Consider the following 19,974-nt stretch of genomic DNA (forward strand, 5'->3'; position numbering starts at 1 on the left):
AAAATCATACACCCTAAACTCAATTTTTTGCCACTTTGTTGCTCTTACTTTTGCTAAAGTCTAAAGCATGTGACAAGTACATTAACTTTACACATTACCTTTATATTAGTTAATAGTGATTTCCAGTATCAACTATTTTTGTTTTCTATGATCACGAATTGAAACTACTTAATATTGTCAGGTTTCAATTATTTTGTATTCTTGAATATTTTAGATTCAATGCTTATATATGTCAAATGTTAAGATTTTGAAGTTTTATGCCATTGTCTTCTCGAAGTATGGATAAGGTCTGACAAGATTGAATGCAATTTTGGTTTTTGCTTTTCCAGCCAATCTGTGGAAATTTTGGGTCAGTTGTCTTCTATCCATGTGCCAAGTCATTTTGAGCAACAATTGAATGTGAAGCAGACAACTGACGAGTGGAAACCTGTGGTAAAAAGAAGTGCTGATGGTTGCACTAAAAGAAGGTATGTTGTTTTTCATTCAAAAACTTTTTGTGTTGCTCACTTATTTCTGGCTTGACTATGTAGTTTGAATCTGGATTTTCCCTTTTTCAGGGACAATGATTTACACAGGTTACTCTTTATGCCAAATGGACTACCAGATGGTGCTGAATTGGCTTATTATGTTAAAGGACAGGTGTCTTGATATTTCCTTTTAATATTTTTGTATTGACGGTTTCTTATTCTTTTCAGTTTCTAACTTGTTTGATGTGAATTCCAGAGAATACTTAGTGGTTACAAACAGGGAAATGGTATAGTCTGTAGTCATTGTGATATAGAGGTATGATATGAACATATACATAAGAGAGCAAAATAATGTTCATTTCCCATAAAGTACTTTATTTTTTATTTTAAATTATGTATGCGTTACTATTTACGTTCATTTGTAAACAGATAAGTCCATCACAATTTGAAGCCCATGCTGGAATGGCTGCGAGACGCCAACCGTGAGTAGACTTTTGAAGCACCACATTTAAACTGCCTGTACTATTTTTCTTCATCCTAAGACAATTTATTTATTTATTTGCAGTTACCGACACATATACACCTCCAATGGGTTGACACTTCATGATATAGCTCTGTCTTTGGCAAATGGTCAAAACCTGATGACGGGACATAGTGATGATATGTGTGCAGTATGTGGAGATGGAGGAGATCTGGTTCTTTGCAATCAATGCCCCAGAGCTTTTCATGCAGGTTGAAATTTGATATTCTATTTTTCTTTTCTATTGATTATATTAGTTTCTGATTTTTTGTTTTACAAAACATATGCACTGTTACCCTATGCATCATTAGAACTGATATCGTAATTGTAAGAGATATATGTTTTATTGTATCAGTGTGTTTTGGACAGGATATTGCTTGAATGAAATTTAGGGTTCCTTAAGATGTTATTCTGTTTGGTAAATGGCCTAGGTTATTATGGCAGCAGAAGATAAATTAGGAATTTATTGATACTGATATTATGGCCTTTGTGTAACAATTGCAGCATGCTTGGGTTTTGAGTGTGTTCCAGAAACAAGTTGGCGTTGTCTAAATTGTAGAAATAGTGCTGGTAATGGAAGAGAATCTTCTATGATGACATCAAGTATGATACGGTTGACACGGGTTGATAAAGCACCTGAGTTTGAAATGGGAGGATGTGTTGTCTGCAGGTATGTTACATGGTTCCTTAGTATCGTCTACAAAAAATATATCTTGCTTAGTACTACTTGTATCCATAAATATATATAGATTAAGAAATCATTAATTTCAAAAGTATTTTAAGTGTTTAGATTTATAACTTGGACTAGGACTGAGACTGAGAGATTGAGATTGGGAGACAGAGACTGAGAGACTGAATTAAGTCTCTGTATTGTATTTGATATAAAATGTACTGAACTGAGTTGTGATTTAGTATTATCTTTAATTTAAAAAAATATGAAGATTGGGGGTAGATTTGGAATTTGAAAAGTTAAATTAAGATATCTTTTAGAAGAAATGTTATTAAAGTTTTAGTCTCCGTCTCCAAAATTTCAGTCTCCTGTGTCCCCACTTTCTGAGGGTACTGAAAGGACTGAAATTTTAGGGAGGGAGACTGAAATTTTAGTTCTAATCTTTAACCACCAAACACAATACTGAATCCCAGTCCCCCAGTCTCAATCTCAGTCCCCCTAATCAAACGCCTACCTTAGCGCATAATCAAGTACACATTAATTAATGAATAAGAGTATAAGTGACAAAGTGCATTAAAACATCCTTAAGCTAATCAAATGACTGACATTAGTGGATAAAATTTTGGATAAAAAATAAACTGTATTATTGGATGCAGGGGTATCTTGAGTAGCAGTCTTTTCAACTGTATTATAAACTGATGTTACAAAATCACCATTTTAAAATTATGAAATAAGTGCACCCCTAATGGATGATAAAGGGTATATGGGAATGGATTCTGTACCAAATGATCTAACAATGAATAACCATCACTTTCTTACATTACAAGGATTTTCACCTTAGAAGATCTAAATTAATTTTTGTATAATTTCTTAATTATGTCTTGATTCTTATGATTGGCATACAGGGCAAACGATTTCAGTGTGTCTAAGTTTGATGAGCGAACAGTAATAATTTGTGATCAGGTATGCTTTATACATGAAAAATTTGTAATTAGCCATTTCGTTACTGATAATCAAGGCACTAATTTTTTAATGCTTATCCAGTGTGAGAAGGAGTATCATGTTGGTTGCTTACGGGAGATAGGGCTTTGTGAGTTGGAAGTAAGCACTGAGCCCTCTAGCAAATAATATTTATGATTCTTGTAAATTTTCTTATATTTATTATCATATATTGCCACAGGAACTGCCCAAGGATAAGTGGTTTTGTTGTGATGACTGCAATAGAATATATGTGGCTCTCCAGAATTCAGTTTTTGCTGGACCTGCCATTATACCAGTCTCCTTGTCAGAACTAATAACAAGGAAACATGAGGAAAAGGGACTATTTACCTACGGAGGCATGAATGATATCAAGTGGAGAATCTTAAGTGGAAAAAGCCGTTATCCGGAGCATTTGCCATTACTTTCTCGTGCTGCTGCAATTTTCCGAGTGAGTACTTATGGATTCTCTATAGATTAATCTGGATACTTGATTTTTTGCAGTGTTTGGTCCTATCAGCTGCTCCTAGTTTAACTTGCATATTTCTTGTTTGCATCTTTCTGTTTCCTGCAAATGTGCAAATTTATTCAAAATAAATATTTTTTACATGAGAATTGATTTTGGAGTCCATTATTATTCAAATCAAATATATTCTGTTTTAATGATTTCAACACATCTTAATGGTTGTCATGCTTTGAGGCTGAATGCACATTTTTCCTCTAGGTGCAACAACTGTGATCACCTTGAGATGAGCTTTACTTGTTCTATGAGGTTAAGCGTGAGTGTTAGGTTGATGTCATGCATTTCAAAAATTCCTGTGTAGTTATTTATTTATTTATTTGTTGGGTTTTGGTTTTCTCTTTTCACTGGCATTGAGATAGCTGTTTTGTCATTACCCATTAGTGTATTCTGTGACTTGTTTCAAACAACTTTTTCTCATGCTTTAGGAATCTTTTGGCAGGAGTGTTTTGATCCCATTGTTGCTACATCTGGACGTGATCTGATTCCTGTTATGGTCTATGGGTAAGCATCTATATTCCAGTGTTGGTTGACAGCCCTTACAGCCTACGATATTCTTGAGTGTATGATGAATACACATATTTTCTTTATCATTGTATCCCGTCTATATTCCTGAATAATGATTGCTGGATAGAAGAACTATACAATTGCCTCATTGGCTTTGTTTGCATCAAAACATCTTTTTAGGATGAAAAGTAAATTAAATTTACGCTTACCTATAATAACCAATACCCTTTTCAAGTTTAATATTCTCAGGTTTATACTGTATTACAACTTCACAAATCTTGGTATGGCTTTTTAATTAAAAAATCATTATACGATGATGATGGTGATGGTGATGATGATGACGATGATGCTTTTGTCACTCATGGTTGTAGATTTATTGCTTCAATCTGTGTTTGAAGATGCTTCTAGTTATTCATGATCTTTTAATGCAGCATATTTTCTACTATATAATATAATGTTAATTCTTTGCAGGAGAAATATTTCTGGCCAAGAATTCGGAGGGATGTATTGCATTGTTCTAATTGTCAAGTATGTGGCTTTCTATGTTATTGTTATTTTCCTGGTAGTCTCAACGTTTGGTTGTATTGACATTGTATCATACTTGCACAGTTCTGTTGTTGTATCTGCTGGGCTGCTTAGGATTTTTGGTAGTACTGTTGCTGAACTTCCACTGGTAGCTACTAGCAGAGAACATCAAGGAAAGGTAAGCAATTGCCTGAATCAAAATTAATAATGTCGGCTGATAGTGTAGTAGGTATGGCTAAGCTTTTACCTGGCGATATTTTCATTTAGGGTTATTTCCAAGTGTTATTCTCTTGCATAGAGAGGTTGCTGTCTTCTCTCAATGTAGAAAAGTTGGTGCTTCCTGCAGCTGGGGACGCAGAGTCAATTTGGACTAAAAAACTAGGCTTCAGAAAGATGAGTGAAGATCAGGTAATGTCATCCTGAGGTTGAAATCTATAGCTTTTACTGCATTTGTAAGACCATAGATCACACTCAAATACTCAATTACATAATAAATGGCCTACACTTTGGTCTTATTGGACATGGTGGTAAGAACCTTTGGAGAACCATACTACAAAAACTATAACCTAGAGATTATGCTAATTTGAGGATGAGTTATACCTCCTTAACTCTCCAAGATTTGCCAACAAAGTGTCATGACCCCTAAATATTCTGAGAATCAACTTATGTTTGGTTACTTTAGCTGAAAAATAGCTTAGATTTTTTTTTGTTTGAGTTGTATTAAAAAAGAAGTTATTGCATAATAAAGATGCTAAAAGGGGTATGAAATAATTATTTATATTATGTAACGTTTAATAGTTATGGTCAATTTGGTAAAAAGATAAAATTGTGTGTATTGTGCAAAAAGCTTTTTTCTGCCCCCTCAAAATTGTGGTCAAGCTCAACTCCTTGCTTCTGCTTTATATCATGAAAAGCAGATGAAATCCACTATGTAATCTCTACACAAATTACCCAAACCAATATGTGTAGCAGAACAAGTATTTTAAAGGAAGCCCTACTTAAGTTGAAAGGCCTACATAACCAATACACAACCGGCTATTTTATATTACTTGGTTGTGGTGGCTTGAGTTGAATTGTTTTACAGGCAAATCTTATTCTATTTGTTCTTGAAATAAATTGTTGCAGCAAGGATCATGCATTACGAATTATGAGATTTTATTTCTTTTGCAGTTATCCAAATATCTTAAGGAGGTGCAGCTAACCCTGTTCAATAAAACTTCAATGCTGGAGAAGAGAGTGCAGCTTGCGATAGAGTGATGCTTTTTTATGCAGTGCTGTAACTAATTTTTGGTTATATTCATTTGTTAGTTTCTTTCACAGTAACATTTCTGCTATACTCTTCCTCTTAGCAGCTTTCTTCTTCCTTTTGTTTTCCCCCTTATTTGTTTTTCTTGGTAGTATGGGTGTTTGTGGCTGAATCTTTTGGTGGCAAGCCAAACCAGCCATTCTCTCTTTCTTGTACAATGTAGGATAGAAGAGTAACCGTTGAAAATTGGGACAAACAGGGCCTAGAAGGAGGGTAGTAGGAATAGAGGAGTTTTGAAGGATATAAATAGCATGCTGACCATATTTTTTTCCTAAATTAGCATGCAAATCAGTATGAAGTTTTTATTCTTTATTTTTATTTTTTTTATATACTTGTATTGTGAATTTTAGTTGCTTGTTTCTTTTCCTTCTTAAAAGGACAGTGTAACGTAGTGATGAAGTCATGTTCATAACTCTTTGCTCCTTCTCTGGAACCACAAATAATAGCAAAATGTTGTTAGTTGTATGAATTTTGCGTAAAGCATTTATTTGCTTGATTATATAGCACCGAAAACAGCACGTTTGTTTGATGGTATGGTAGTGTGTGATTGTCATGGTATAATATTCGTTTGCGGTGACTGTTGAATAGCGCAACCTTTTGCTGGCACTGTATAAGTTTTGTGAAACAGTAAACTCTGAATGGATTAATGCTTTAGGTTAAAATTTCTATATTTCCACATGGTGCGTAGAATCTTCTAGCGTTTGGTAATGTTATAGTTCTTATGAACATTTTCCTTTTAATTTTATTATTATTATTATTCGCAAAATTTATGAACATCTTTCATGGACTAAAGATACTTGCATATGTCAATTTTGACGGGTGTAAACAATTTGGTATCCGATCCGAGGTTTACAATTGAATTCGTTTACACGTTTATGTCCTGTGTAAATTTATCATTTTTAATGACGAAAGATTTAAACCTTAAAAATTTTAATTACGAAAGATGTAAACTAATTTAATAATTAAAGATTAGGCTGGTTTGTCAAAAATTATTAGTAGTTTGTTGGGTAGTTTTATCAGACGTTTTAGGTAGTTTTGTTATACTAATTTAATTTTGCTGGGTGTCAAATAAATTTTTCTTTTGTGGTTAGAAATTAAACTAGTTTGTTTGGGATCAAATCCTTTATGCTTAGAATAAAATTTTTAAGCGCAGTAGAGTTTCATAAAATAAAAACGATAAATAAAGTCCATATGTAAAGGGGGGAATAAAAGACGATAATTTAGGCGAGAAGAGATTCTATATAGTATATCAAAAACAGTTACTTAGCTAGTAGCTACTCACTTTCTCTTCGCTTGAGCTGTGAAAAAAAATAATGTATTCGTGCATTCCTCACCAACTTTTTCTTCAGTTGCATTCGCCGAGTTCCCGAAACCCAAAGGTGCATTTCGAATGTCTCTTTCTTCATGATCGTTGAGTGTTTGGTTGCTGAGTAAAGTGCAGTTTCTTAGATCATTTTTCATTTGCAGGTTTTCCCCTCATGTGTTCCTTCTTCTCTGCGGAATTTGAGGATCTGCACTGTTTCAATGAGTAAGGCTTCAAGTTACATACCAGCTGCTCCAATTTTTCTTCCTGAAGGACCTTGGAAGGAGGTTTGTTGTCATATTCATCATTCATCACAATTGTTGTCATTAGCATTCATCGCCTTAGGTTGAATTTGGTTAGTATAGTGATAGTAAAAACTGGTGTCTTTGTTTTTAGTTTCTCTATCTGAGTGCCTTCTCCACTCTATTTCTCATTCCAAAAGCAGCCTTAGATAAGGGTCCTTTGAATGTGTTTCTAGAAAGGGTTCGTTAAAAAAAGAAAAATAAGAATTTATAAAGTGGTAGTCAGTTTGAATAAGTTTCTCCAAAACATAGAAATACAAGACTGAATTAAACTGCTGTGTACTTTTACCATGTATCCAATCAATTTTTTACATTTTTAAGACTTTTAACTTTGTGAATAATTAAGCATTTAAGCCAAATACTTTTTCTGATATGACAATACATAAATCGGATGTCTGCATAATACCTTTTTGCATTGACAATAGAGACAAATTAAATACTAGAAATACATGGTTTTTATTCTTTTTTTTTTTCTTTTGAACCCATTGATAAAGTATAATCTTAAAAGTACTTTTAAAAAAATGATCAAAACACACCTTCAATTCTTTTCAGAAAGGTTTCTCTTTTGAATGATGTGTTGTTTGTGCTAGCTTCTTGTTATTTTACTATATTCGGAAGTTGCATTTTTTTTTATGATGAAAGAAATATGTTTATTGACTAGAAAATTTGCTCTTCTTGGTCATGCATTGGATGCCTAATTGTAGTTTATTTGCTATTAGATTCCCTTTCTAGGCCCAAAGCAATGTATGCTTTCAATTCTCGAAATGGGATGTTGTTATGATATTACATCTTCTATTCAAGGTTACTTAAAGTGGACAATATGCAAGTTGGTTTACCGGTAGTTGAATATATGATTTTGATCATTCAGATTCCAGGAGGAGTTACTGCTGCAGAGGGATTTAAAGCTGCCGGAATGTATGGAGGATTACGTGCCAAAGGAGAAAAGCCCGACCTTTCACTTGTTATGTGTGACGTTGATGCTATATCTGCAGGTTTGCTTGTCTTGTGGAATTTTAACTCAAATCAACTTGAGTATGGCATGCACTTCATACAATTGGATTTTCTTCAGGGTCATTTACAACAAATGTGGTTGCTGCTGCACCAGTATTATACTGCAAAAAGATGTTAGATATTTCAAAAACTGTAAGAGACTTCTACTTTTGTTGATTTCCTTTTCAAGATGCAGCCGGTATTGTACCAAATGCGTTACACAGCTTATGCAGTAACTAACCTTGTCAATATCTGATGAGCTGGTATCTTTTCCAAGCTCCTGTGCAAAATGCTTTCACTGTCCTAATGTATATTTGAGCAGTTTTTCTGTCAAGAAATGGATGATTCCTCAACCATGAGCTGAAATTCTAATAGCATGCATTGTGCTGCTGTTCCTTGGAAACTCTATCCTTCTTGCTTGATTGCCTGCTAATAAGTCAATTTTGGTACTTGTCAGGCACGGGCTGTAATAACTAATGCAGGCCAAGCAAATGCAGCTACGGTAGGATATCAAAACTATTTGTTTCATGTGCCTATGAATAATATTCAATAGTCCACTGAAGTGTGACCCAATCAAGTTACTTTAGTGCATCGATGAATGCTCTCTATGAACTTGATTCATTTGAACTTTTTCTAGTGAAGATTAATAAACATTTGGTTGCTAAGGCCCTTAATATCTGCAGGGTGAAGCAGGTTATCAGGACATGTTAGAATGTGTGGAAAGCCTTGCCAAGGTATGCATCCTTATTAAACAGATTTTGCTAACGGTGCTCCATGTCAAAAGGACTTGGTGTTAGTCAGTATTGTAAATTTCATGATTACAGCTTCTAAAAGTGAAACCAGAAGAAGTATTAGTTGAATCTACTGGTGTAATTGGTCAAAGAATAAAGAAGGTAAATGCAGAATCTCTATGCACTAGTTTTCTGTCTGCTTGTGTTTTTGTACTTTGTAACTGGATAACTACTTAAGCATTCCAACAAGCAGAAATTCTGTTTGCCACATTAATCACTTCTCATTTCCTTGCAGGGGGAATTTTTAAGCTCACTTCCCACATTAGTGGGTTCACTTTCATCTTCAGTTGAAGGGTAATCCCTGTATTCCATGATTACACTTTTGAATTTTACAAATGGCATGCTATCATGTTAAGAAACTAACTTTTTTTCCTTAAAAATTATTTTCGTCTGAGAAACATTGTTGTGTCTACCTTTCAATACATTTTTTTCCCCTCCTTTTTATAATCTTATCATTTTGCTTGCATACAGGGCAGATGCTGCAGCAGTGGCAATCACAACAACGGACCTTGTTAGCAAAAGCGTGGCAATTGAGACTATGGTATCACTGTTTCCTCTTTTAATTGAAGGTTCATACAATCAATTTGTATTTACCTACTGTAGCATATATATGTAAAGTTTGTAACACACATGCACACATTTATATAAATTGCAACATTGTCATGTTTTGGACTCTGGATCATTTGGATGAATGGTTGATATGAACAATATGGTCCAAATTCATTTGGCTAATGGAAGAGCAAATAAAAAAATTGAGTATTTTGGAATTTCTGTGCAATCAAGCGCCTTAATACAAGCCATAATAGGATGTTTCATACTTTCATTTAAATGTGACCTGTATAGCTTGAGCCTTGTTAATGGTAGTTGGGAAGAAAAAGTAGAGGGACCATAGTTGCATGCATTTATTTGTATGGAAAGTAGTCTTGATAGGTAATTATGTATAATAGCTAGCTATAATTTCATCAACTTCAAATTTGTGGTGTTGGTTAGGTTGGAGGGACTAAGGTAAGGGTTGGGGGAATGGCAAAAGGCTCTGGGATGATCCATCCAAATATGGCTACCATGCTCGGGGTATGTCTAACATGATGCTTCTTTCTCATTTGAAATATATGGTTTTTCCAGTCTAATCCTTAAACTATATCTACCCTAGGTAATAACAACTGATGCCCGGGTAACCAGCGATGTTTGGAGAAAGATGGTGCAGGTTGCTGTGAACCGAAGTTTCAACCAGATAACTGTATGTAATTTTCACTTTGTTCTGGAACTGCAAATTCATTTAGTTATGTTGTATCTAAATTTTATATTTGATATTCTGTATATATCAGAATAACGGTGTTGCAATAATTTTACAATTTTAATTTTCTGTGTTGCTTTTAATGCAAAAGGGTCATATACTCATATTATCTCCATAAAAAGATATTGCTTTTCTGAGATTTGACCATGTTATGGATTGTGACTGATTCTTACCTTGTTTTTGCAACATTTTACTACAGGTAGATGGAGATACTAGTACTAATGACACTATTATTGCTTTGGCTAGTGGGTTATCTGGGTTGGGCTGTATTTCTTCACTGGACAGTGATGAGGCTACTCAACTTCAGGCATGCCTAGATGCGGTAAATTTGATCTTCTACATTGTAACGATATTATAATTTCATACTCCATTTTTTGCTGTTGAATAACTTAAAATAATGATTTGCTTCTACACTTACGGATAGCTTAGATTTCTAGTAAAACTGGAAATGGAAGTACTATGGGCTTTTAAATTTAGATTCTTTGTAACATGGGGAGATGGTGCATCGTTATGCCGCTATTGTGTGTGCATAAGTTACGAAGCTAGGATTTAGTGATTTCTATGCTGAATTCATAACATTTAGACTACTTTACTTGGGGGTTAATGGGTAGAAAAACGAAAAGAATGCAAAATTTCATGAATTTTGTTTTTATAAAAGAATCAGTGTTCCATGATTCCCTGTAATTCTTCAAAAATGACCTCCTAGTTTTGATTGCCCTTTTCAGGTAATGCAAGGTCTTGCCAAATCAATAGCTTGGGATGGAGAGGGGGCAACATGCCTCATTGAGGTATGCTTCTTTGAATGAAGCATATTTTTGCTTGATCGTGCTATTACATTATATTAATATTCTCCAATGATAATACTAGACTTCCTTTTTTCTCCAACGTTTATATTTCCTAGAGGTATAGATTTCATTCTGCACTTATTATCTCAACAAATCCTCTTTATTCAAATATTTTTTAGTTTCCCAACAAGTAGGCATGGCTCAAGAGTAATATAAAATATATATATATATAATATATATCATTCTTTTTCCGCTTCTCTGTTTCCCTCCACTGCTTTTTCTGTTTTAATTGTCTGGCTCAGTATCCATGTTCATATTATTTTCCCCCAAATAAGATACATAAGCCATTGCTGATATCTTGCAAGGCCATGTGATCAGATCATTTTTCCCTTTGTTTTCTGCCTTTTCTGTGGTTTGATAGATGTGTAACCCAATTTTGCGGTCTGGTTGATGTTGATTAGTTTGAATGAGGACTCAATCCTTCTTGGTATGTATGTATCATCAAATTTGCAGGTCAATGTAGTGGGTGCAGATAGTGAGGGTGAAGCTGCAAAAGTTGCTCGTTCTGTTGCAGCATCTTCACTTGTAAAGGTACGAGTAATTGAACTAAAGAATTTGTTACTATCTCAATCTAGCTGAAGAAACATTTTCTGATATAGTGTTTTATCAGGCTGCTGTGTATGGCAGAGACCCTAATTGGGGACGCATTGCTGCTGCAGCTGGTTATTCTGGGGTCTCTTTCCACCAGAATAAACTTAGGGTGGAGTTGGGGGATATTTTGCTGATGGTTGGTGGGGAACCACAATCATTTGATCGGTAGGACTTTCTGTTATTGGTTATTTTAGTTGATTCTGGTATGCTAGTGAATCATGATATTTCTTCTTTAGTTGACACTTCATCAGTAGTTAACATTTCATAATAAATCATCACCTATCTTGATTTTCTCAAGACAAATTAAATATTTTAATCCTGTGGGTACAATTTTTCCAGCAGACTAATCTTTTCAGAGTTAAATAGTAGTTTACTCCAATTTTTTCGTGAGACCCTTAGCAACAAGCCTCAGTGCTACTGTTAACAAAATTTATGCTCCGAATACTGGACGATAAGATATACAATTTTTTATGTTCCTGAATGGTATCAGTTCACGTTTCTGTTGCTTGAAGGAAACTATTGGCATAAATATCAATCATTTAATCAAAAAACTTTTGGTTAGGTTAGATTTCTTCCAATCAGTAACATATCCCTACAATGAGAAGATAAAGAATGAAAATGTGGTAGAATAACACTGTTTTCTTTACTAGGTTCCCATGTTTTTCCATGCAACGTGCAATAGGGTATCATGTACATTTTTTAGCACTCAACTTATGCTCAAGACCTTTGTCCATGGCTTCATGCAATTTAGAGTCTACCTTCTTGCAATATTTGCACTCATTTTACATAATCATGGCTTGTTGCTCTATTTTAGTTACCAACCACCATATTTTAAAGCAAAAGCTAGAGAATCAGGGGCCAAGGATAGCTTTGAATGCGTTATATTTTCATCCACACACATACTCAATCTCTTAACAGCTTCTAAACCAATTAGAACTAATCTTAACAATGCCTTTTCAAATTTTTAGCTGGAACAACATTGTTGTGATTTTAATTAGGAATTGCCATGTGGGTAGTTAGAGGTACACAATCTCTTGACAAGTTCCAAACATTGCAGGGTTGCTGCTAGTAATTATCTAAAAAGGGCTGGGGAGACTCATGGTACTGTTAGAATTAACATATCAATTGGTAAGTACATTACTGTAACTCAATAGCATATGCTTTTTCTTTTACCACTTCAACAGTATAATCCAGTGAAGGGATCTACTTCTATTGATAATTTTGTTAGTGTGTAGGGTTAATGATCGAATTCGTTTCTTAAAGATAATTCGTTCTCCAAATTGGTACTCGAAAGATTTTGTTAGTCATATTAGTTCTTGAAAAATATAATCGCAAGTCAAATGAACCTTTCCATCAGTGAGATGACGATGTGTCATATTAAGTACCATGTGACATTAAATTGTCATGTCATGTGACACATCATCATCTAACTGATAGAAAGATTAAATTGACTTTATAGTTGTATTTTTCAGGGTCTAATATGACTAACAATCTTTCGGGGGATTAATTTGAAAAACCTGGTTATCATTTAGGAACGAATTTGAGTATTGCCTCTTAGTGTCTAATTATATTAATTTTCCTACTCACAGGCAATGGACTAGGACATGGACAAGCATGGGGATGTGATTTGAGCTATGATTATGTAAAAATTAATGCAGAATACACAACATGACCCAATGAAAATCGCCAAACCTAGATTGGCCAAAGTTTGATTGCGCATTGCTAAGAAGACCGAACTAGCAGTATGTACTTGAAATGCACATGATCGCACCAGAAATGCTTTCAATATTTTCGAACAACTAATATCTAGTGGTGGCAAACAGACCAACCGTCACTTGTCAACAGAAAAAGGGGTTGGGAGAGACCGGGTAACCGATTTTGGTAATATGAAAATAAACAAGAAATAAAAACTCAACAACTATGTTACTATTAGTCTTGCAGCAATGTAAACCACAACTAGTAGATAAAAAAATATAACAATGTTCCACTTTCAATATTCACTTATTTATTCATTCAGATGGTCACTACTCACTATTCACTCTCATTTAAGCGAGACTTTCAAATTTACTTTCTACTTTCTTAACTTCTAAAGTAGTATTTCAAAGAAGAAATATGTTTCAAATACACATGATGACACCCAACAATTCAATAACCCATTATATCATATTAAAAGGGTAAAGCAACCAATAGGAAAATACATGAAAAAATGCTCTCACCATCTAACATCCTACTGACTTTAGTATCAGAATATCTTAGAGATTATCCACCTGACTTAATTCTAAGCGTGACAAAATTGGAATCTCTAATCTCCACCTCATTAGTTCCTAATCTCGCCTCGAGTACGAATAACAAGCAGAATTTGAATTTTAAATTTAGTGAAAGTTAAAATAGACTAAAGTCACGAAACCCAACCTACACATAGAATTGATGATGTCGACATTTTTTATGAACTGAATAAGATTACAAGAATATAGATAAGTAAAATAACGAAATCAAATTTAGTTTTATTTGAATTCCATAAAATAAGTACCTACATTTTAATTTCATGTCATGCTTATTTTGTATAATTACTTCCAAACATTATATTTGATTTTTTTTTTCATTTAAACTTGCTTTTCCCAAATACAATAATAAAAGAAGTATCAAGATCTTACACTCCACTATACACTTCGAATTTTTCAAATATCATAACCAATCTCGCTACGTAACCAAAAAGAATTCTATCAACTTCTGCCAACTCTCATTTGCCAACTCTCATTTATAATTGTGTTTAATGAAAGTGTCTTTATAAATGTGTCTTCTGGATATATCTCCTTATACATGTATCTCCTTATACATGTATCTACTTATAATAATTAATTATTGTTGACAATAAGTTGAGCGATAGTATATTGGTATTCTATATTTTTTCACATAAAAACAAAAAATAAAGTAGGTTCACCGGCACTAGTTACATGCATTTCTTAAATGTGTCAGGCAACTACAAATGCATGTTTAAATAAACATGATACACCAACAAGAAGATTCCAACATTGGAACATGCAAGTAACTACTAAAATAAAAACATAAATATCACTTGAGAATGACCAAGTCCAATAGTCAATTCTCCCAACAACTGAACAAAACGTGTTAGTGCTTGCAACCATTACCTTGAACATCAGAACCTGATTCATTGGTTCATTTCTAATGAACATAATAACCTAGAAGCTAATATTAAGATCGCTAAGGATGAGTAATTCCGATGTGCATACTAGCTCAGAGAGTGATGCTGTCAATCAAACAGAAAAAAGGGCATAGAAAACCGGCCTCAGACTCAAATAAACTTTTGCCATCTAAATCAAATAATCAGTCCCACAAATCATTAAATACCAACTACAATTAGAATCTCTTTATTTCCGAGGCCTGAAAAATGCTACCATTAAAGTTTCAATTTTGAGCAATTCAAGTCATTACAAATAGGTAAAATGAATAAGATTCTAATTCTCAAAATTATCACCTGGAAATGCAGAAGATTCATGAAGACTTGTGACACATACACAAATTGTGAACAGATACAAGGTTTTTGGAGGGGAAGGAATGTAAGGGTCTGAAAAGTAAAATGGACTTACTTTACCTACAATTTCAAGCCCTTCCCTCCTTTCCCTTTCCTTTCCCCATAAAATAAAAAACCCATAAACACTCCCAAGAAAACAATCTTTAACATTTAGCTCATATGCAAAAAAAATCTGTTATTGGAGTATGCAAGCAGTTTGAGATGAAGAGATACCATGAAAAGATTTAGTTATACATGAAATAGGCCATGTGTTTCCTAGAAATCCCTTGTTTGGAAGACAGTGACCGTTTCAAATTTAAAGTTCTGAATGGTTTAAGGTTTCATTTCCTATTCACATTCAATGTTTAGTTGAGAAAAGAATGAACAGTGGAATTCAGGCTGTGTTTGGTTCTTGGGCGAGGACAGTGGAAGCAGGAATAGAGACACAAATTTCCGTCTATGCATTAGTTTTTAGTTATAGGAAGAGAGGCATTCTAAGGTTTATATTTTAGAGGGGCAAAATGACAACAGTGCAATACCCAAAAAGAATGAGACCAGTTCTTCCCTCTCAATCCATGCCCATCCTGTCCGAGCAGCCAAGGGTCTCATCGTTACTTTAGCCACTTGGACAACAACCAAACACAGCTTCATCATTTCCTTTTGCAAAGTCTCTACAAAAAAACTACTAAACAAAAACATTGTCGAAAAATTCACTACACATTCTGGAGTTGTAAATAACAAAACCAATGACTTATAAAGTCACACTGGAGTTGTAAATAACAAAACCAATGACTCATAAGGTCACACTAATTAAATTAAACGAGAATATATGAGCATCATAAGTTAAAAACGCCAGCATCAATGATAACAAGAAAATGAACATAGAAGAAAAATCAGAAAAGAAGATAATATCAAGGAATGGAAGGTGAAAGGATTAAGATAAAATCAATAAGTTTCTCACACAAGCCAGATTTGATCGTGAACAACTCCATAGAATCCCCAACTAGAGCCGAATCAGCCCTAATCTTCAAGTACCAAGCAGAGAAACTTCATTTTTCAACTTGCAAGAAATGACAAAGTAACTATCGAAAAAGATTTATGACAATCCAATCGAAGGCATTATCTGCAAGTATCAAAGATTATTTAGTTTTTATGTATATTGCAGTGAATGCGGCGGTATCTATCCTATTTTAATACACTTGATGTTGAATCATAAATGCTAGCATATATACAAACAGATACTCATAAACATTAATTTTGTTGCCTTATATAAAATAAAAGGTAAACCGAAGAAAACCATGTAACTAAATTACATATAAGTAAATAGCTTCACCCAGAAGGTTATAAACCAGGCCACATAACATTCATACAGATTTGACCAACATAAACAGACAACATACACCTTGCATGTCATCACAATCTATAAAACTTGAAAACAAAGCCCTTGGTATTTGAAGCACAAATAACCTACCAATTTAATGAGAATTAACATCCAAAGAATCAAGATCAAGTTCCGATATCAACCATCCTAAGTTCCGAACAAATCTATTCAACATCAAATTATCAATATCAAATTCTATAACATAAAATCCTAAATTCTTATACAGAGAATAATTCCTCACCAATAACTGTATTTTGTAAATTGCATGTCACAGAAGAAAGAGGAAAAGAAAGGGACAAACACGCAGTGATTATTCCAAAGAACACCTTCCATTAACAACTGTTCAGGACATTACATCTACATACTAATAATATTAAATTTAAAAAAAAAGCACATTTCCCGTAAAAACCCTAGATCCATGATTCATCTAGAAGCCGAAACCCCAGAAAAATCCCCAAACATTTTACGAGCTGGTGAACTTAGTCACCGCTTTGGTCCCTTCAGAAACGGCATGCTTCGCCAACTCACCAGGGAGCACCAACCGTACGGCAGTTTGAATCTCCCTCGACGTAATCGTCGGCTTCTTGTTATACCTGGCGAGTCTAGAAGCTTCCTGAGCGAGCTTCTCGAAGATATCGTTGATAAAACTGTTCATTATCCCCATGGCTTTGCTCGAGATTCCGATGTCAGGGTGAACCTGCTTCAGAACCTTGAAGATGTAGATCTTGTAAGTCTCAACGCTCTTCTTCACTCTCTTCTTCTTCTTATCGCTACTTCCTTCCTTCGAGATCTTCTTCTCCGCCTTCGGTTTCTTCTCCGCTGGTGCTTTCTCCGCGGGTTTCTTCTCTGCCGGCTTCTTCTCTGCCTTCGCTGGAGCCATTGTTGGAAGAAGAAAAAAAGAACGGTGGTTCGAAGGTTAAGTTGCGTGTGAGTTGAGAAGAGAGTGTAGGTTTAGATGAAGAATGAAGGTATTGTAGTGGGAATATATATAGGGATGAGAGATGGATCCTGATTGGTTGGTGTGGTTTTTTGAGGATTGATGACGTGGTTTGTTTTGTATTCATTGAATGGGGGTTTAACATTTTGATGGCTGAGATTACACCTTTTGAGGATTTTGGGTTTTCCGCTTTCCAGCGCGCGGAATAGTTGCGGATCCGGAGTTTGGTCGCTCCGGCGTTCAAGGAAAGATATTTAAATTTCAAAAAGTTAGAAATTAAAAGAGAGTAAAATATTAAAGTAGATACTATCATCAAGATTTTATAAAATTGTATTTGTTTATAGAATAAAGACACAAAATTATATTTGACAGATAAAATATGGATAGAAATATTATATTTAAAAATACTAAATTAGTATATTTTATGTCCATCATGATTGGAAAAATATAAAGATACTAACAAAGATACAACTTATTTTTTATTTTTTTCTTTTATTATTCTGGTTAATTTTTCATAATTATATTTTTTATCTCAAATTTTTTAATAAAAATAAATAAGAATAAATTAAATTTTCATAATTTGTTTTAATTTATCTCCAAACAAAATACAAAAATACAAAATTTTGAGTCTCTGTGACTTAAGTCTTATTCTCAGTGTCTTATCATATCCTATTCTCAGAAACAAATGCAGGTTAATTATCTTTATATGAAGATGTATTTTTTTAGAGACCTGCTACATGTACAAATCTTTTTGGCTTACAAGTCTTACAAGTCCAATAAAACACACGTATTACACTTAATTAACGCATTACACACTTCCACTTTCAAGAGTAAATAAAACGCACGTTATTCAACAACTTCCTGTTTCCAAAGCGCGCTACTCACCATGCATTATGAACGACCCTTCTTCTTCTTCCTCCATGAAAACAATTTTCTTGCCAAATTTGAAAATAATAGAACTTCAGAAATACACCCAAACGATTACAGAAATACACCCCAACGATTACAGAAATACACCCAAAGGATTATAGAAATACACCCAAACGGTTACAGAAATTCACACAAACGATTATAGAAATACACCCAAAGGATTATAGAAATACACTCAAAGGATTACAAAAATACACCCAAATGATTTAAGAAATACACCCAAAATTCGTTGAAATACACCTTATGCATATTTCATAACTCTTTCTCTTTCTCCTCCTCATCTTCTGCTACTTCTTCTTCTTCAAAAATGATTTCAGAGCTTGATGTAAAAAAATGGAAATCGAGAATAATGAAGAAAGAAAACAGAGAGAAAAGCACGTAAATGAAGAAGAAGAACAGAAAGAGGAAGAAGAATGTGCAGCAAGAAGAAGAAGAAGGAGAAAGAGAAGGCAAGAAACGAAAGAAAAGAAGAAGAGGAAGAGGAAGAAGAACGTGCAAGAAGAAGAAGAACGAGAAAGAGAAAACAAGAAACGAAAGAAAAGAAGAAGAAGAAGAGGAAGAGGAAGAAGAACGTGCAGCAAGAAGAAGAAGAAGGAGAAAGAGAAGGTAAGAAACGAAAGAAAAGAAGAAGAAGAAGAGGAAGAGGAAGAAGAAGAAGAACGTAGACCTTGCATCGCGTTTTTGGGGTTTATTCGTTAATTAACTTGTAAAGCATACAAGCCCTAATAACTTGTATGCAGAGCTTTCTTTTTTTTTATTATTAGATGATAAATTATAAGATTTGATTTAATATGTTATAAAAATATTATTTTTTTAAATATAACTAAATAAATAAAACACACTTTTTATACAAAACTCTTTATAAAAAATATTTTTAACATTTTTATTTAAATAAGTATCAAATATTAATTCCATTGGACTACCATTTATCCTCCAATTTTAAGATTAAGATAAATAATTCGTCAATGTTTATCGACTCCTCTAGTATATGTTGTGCACCCTTGAACTATCTAAAAAATTTAATCTGCGTGATGAAATTCGGCAACTAATTCTTTAACTGATTCGTTACTAACTTATTATAATTTTTTATCTGGTGTTCAAGTTTATTTGATGGCTAAAATTATAACAAATAACTTAAAATTTACACTAAAAATAGAAGTAATTTCAATAAATTAGAGAAATTTTCATTGATTACATTACATACTTACAATTCTTAAAATTTCTAATCACACTAGGACATGCAAGCACGAATCATGAGTGTATGTGACTATTAGAAATATTTATCCCTATTTTTGAGGGTGTTGTAGGGAGGATTTCAATTTTGCATGTTGTCATATCCCTTTTCTGTAATCACTATTGCTTTTAACTATTTTACTTTTTTTTTTTTGAGAAATATTTTTCTACACTGTTGAGCAATTTCTTTTGATTCATTTTGTTTAGCTTGCCTACTATTATTGTGATTAGTGTGCTTATGACATATTTTTGTTCATACAAAAAATAAATAAATGACTTCTTGTTAATTTTGATTGATTGATTCTTTAGAATGCTTTTTTTATAGAGAAGTGTAGAATACATTTTCTTTTCA

The 19,974-nt window shown here is 33.6% G+C and overlaps 3 protein-coding genes across 5 annotated transcripts in view; 2 read left to right on the top strand and 1 right to left on the bottom strand.

Annotated features, from left to right (window-relative positions):
• Positions 1-5,958, top strand: part of LOC107474038 (uncharacterized) — an 8,501-nt gene extending 2,543 nt beyond the window's left edge. For all 3 annotated transcript variants that reach the window (XM_016093627.3, XM_016093626.3, XM_021135229.2), the window contains exons 6-19: positions 330-467; positions 558-639; positions 724-783; positions 897-949; positions 1,033-1,199; positions 1,492-1,657; positions 2,563-2,620; positions 2,702-2,758; positions 2,838-3,086; positions 3,598-3,659; positions 4,134-4,190; positions 4,272-4,365; positions 4,455-4,595; positions 5,358-5,958. In XM_016093627.3, coding sequence (XP_015949113.1) covers positions 330-467; positions 558-639; positions 724-783; positions 897-949; positions 1,033-1,199; positions 1,492-1,657; positions 2,563-2,620; positions 2,702-2,758; positions 2,838-3,086; positions 3,598-3,659; positions 4,134-4,190; positions 4,272-4,365; positions 4,455-4,595; positions 5,358-5,444 — 1,471 coding nt within the window. In that variant the 3' untranslated portion in view covers positions 5,445-5,958. The remainder of the gene's footprint in view (positions 1-329; positions 468-557; positions 640-723; positions 784-896; positions 950-1,032; positions 1,200-1,491; positions 1,658-2,562; positions 2,621-2,701; positions 2,759-2,837; positions 3,087-3,597; positions 3,660-4,133; positions 4,191-4,271; positions 4,366-4,454; positions 4,596-5,357) is intronic.
• A 741-nt stretch (positions 5,959-6,699) lies between these two features.
• LOC107474037 (arginine biosynthesis bifunctional protein ArgJ, chloroplastic) lies at positions 6,700-13,625 on the top strand. Its single transcript, XM_016093625.3, has 17 exons — positions 6,700-6,872; positions 6,961-7,083; positions 7,967-8,090; positions 8,168-8,241; positions 8,546-8,590; positions 8,772-8,822; positions 8,913-8,981; positions 9,115-9,173; positions 9,351-9,420; positions 9,870-9,950; positions 10,030-10,116; positions 10,373-10,495; positions 10,899-10,961; positions 11,472-11,549; positions 11,629-11,774; positions 12,667-12,737; positions 13,199-13,625. The coding sequence occupies exons 1-17, from the start codon at positions 6,807-6,809 to the stop codon at positions 13,279-13,281; spliced, it is 1,413 nt and encodes a 470-aa protein (XP_015949111.1). The 5' UTR covers positions 6,700-6,806; the 3' UTR covers positions 13,282-13,625.
• A 3,207-nt stretch (positions 13,626-16,832) lies between these two features.
• Positions 16,833-17,479, bottom strand: LOC107474036 (probable histone H2B.3; the record flags this gene model as incomplete). The annotated part of the gene is given in 1 exon segment (XM_016093624.3): positions 16,833-17,479. A coding segment is annotated over 1 exon segment (417 nt). The 3' UTR covers positions 16,833-16,985.
• Positions 17,480-19,974: the final 2,495 nt, after the last annotated feature.

The sequence above is a fragment of the Arachis duranensis genome, chromosome 2, assembly GCF_000817695.3.
Source record: "Arachis duranensis cultivar V14167 chromosome 2, aradu.V14167.gnm2.J7QH, whole genome shotgun sequence".
Lineage (NCBI taxonomy): Eukaryota > Viridiplantae > Streptophyta > Magnoliopsida > Fabales > Fabaceae > Arachis > Arachis duranensis.

What these genes read in the sequence shown, in the direction of transcription:
- LOC107474037 (XM_016093625.3), top strand. Translation starts at nt 6,807, where the DNA reads ATGTATTCGTGCATTCCTCACCAACTTTTTCTTCAGTTGCATTCGCCG. An exon ending in CGTTGATGCTATATCTGCAG is followed by an intron (nt 8,091 to 8,167) that starts GTTTGCTTGTCT and finishes GATTTTCTTCAG; the next exon opens with GGTCATTTACAACAAATGTG. An exon ending in ATATGGCTACCATGCTCGGG is followed by an intron (nt 9,951 to 10,029) that starts GTATGTCTAACA and finishes TATCTACCCTAG; the next exon opens with GTAATAACAACTGATGCCCG.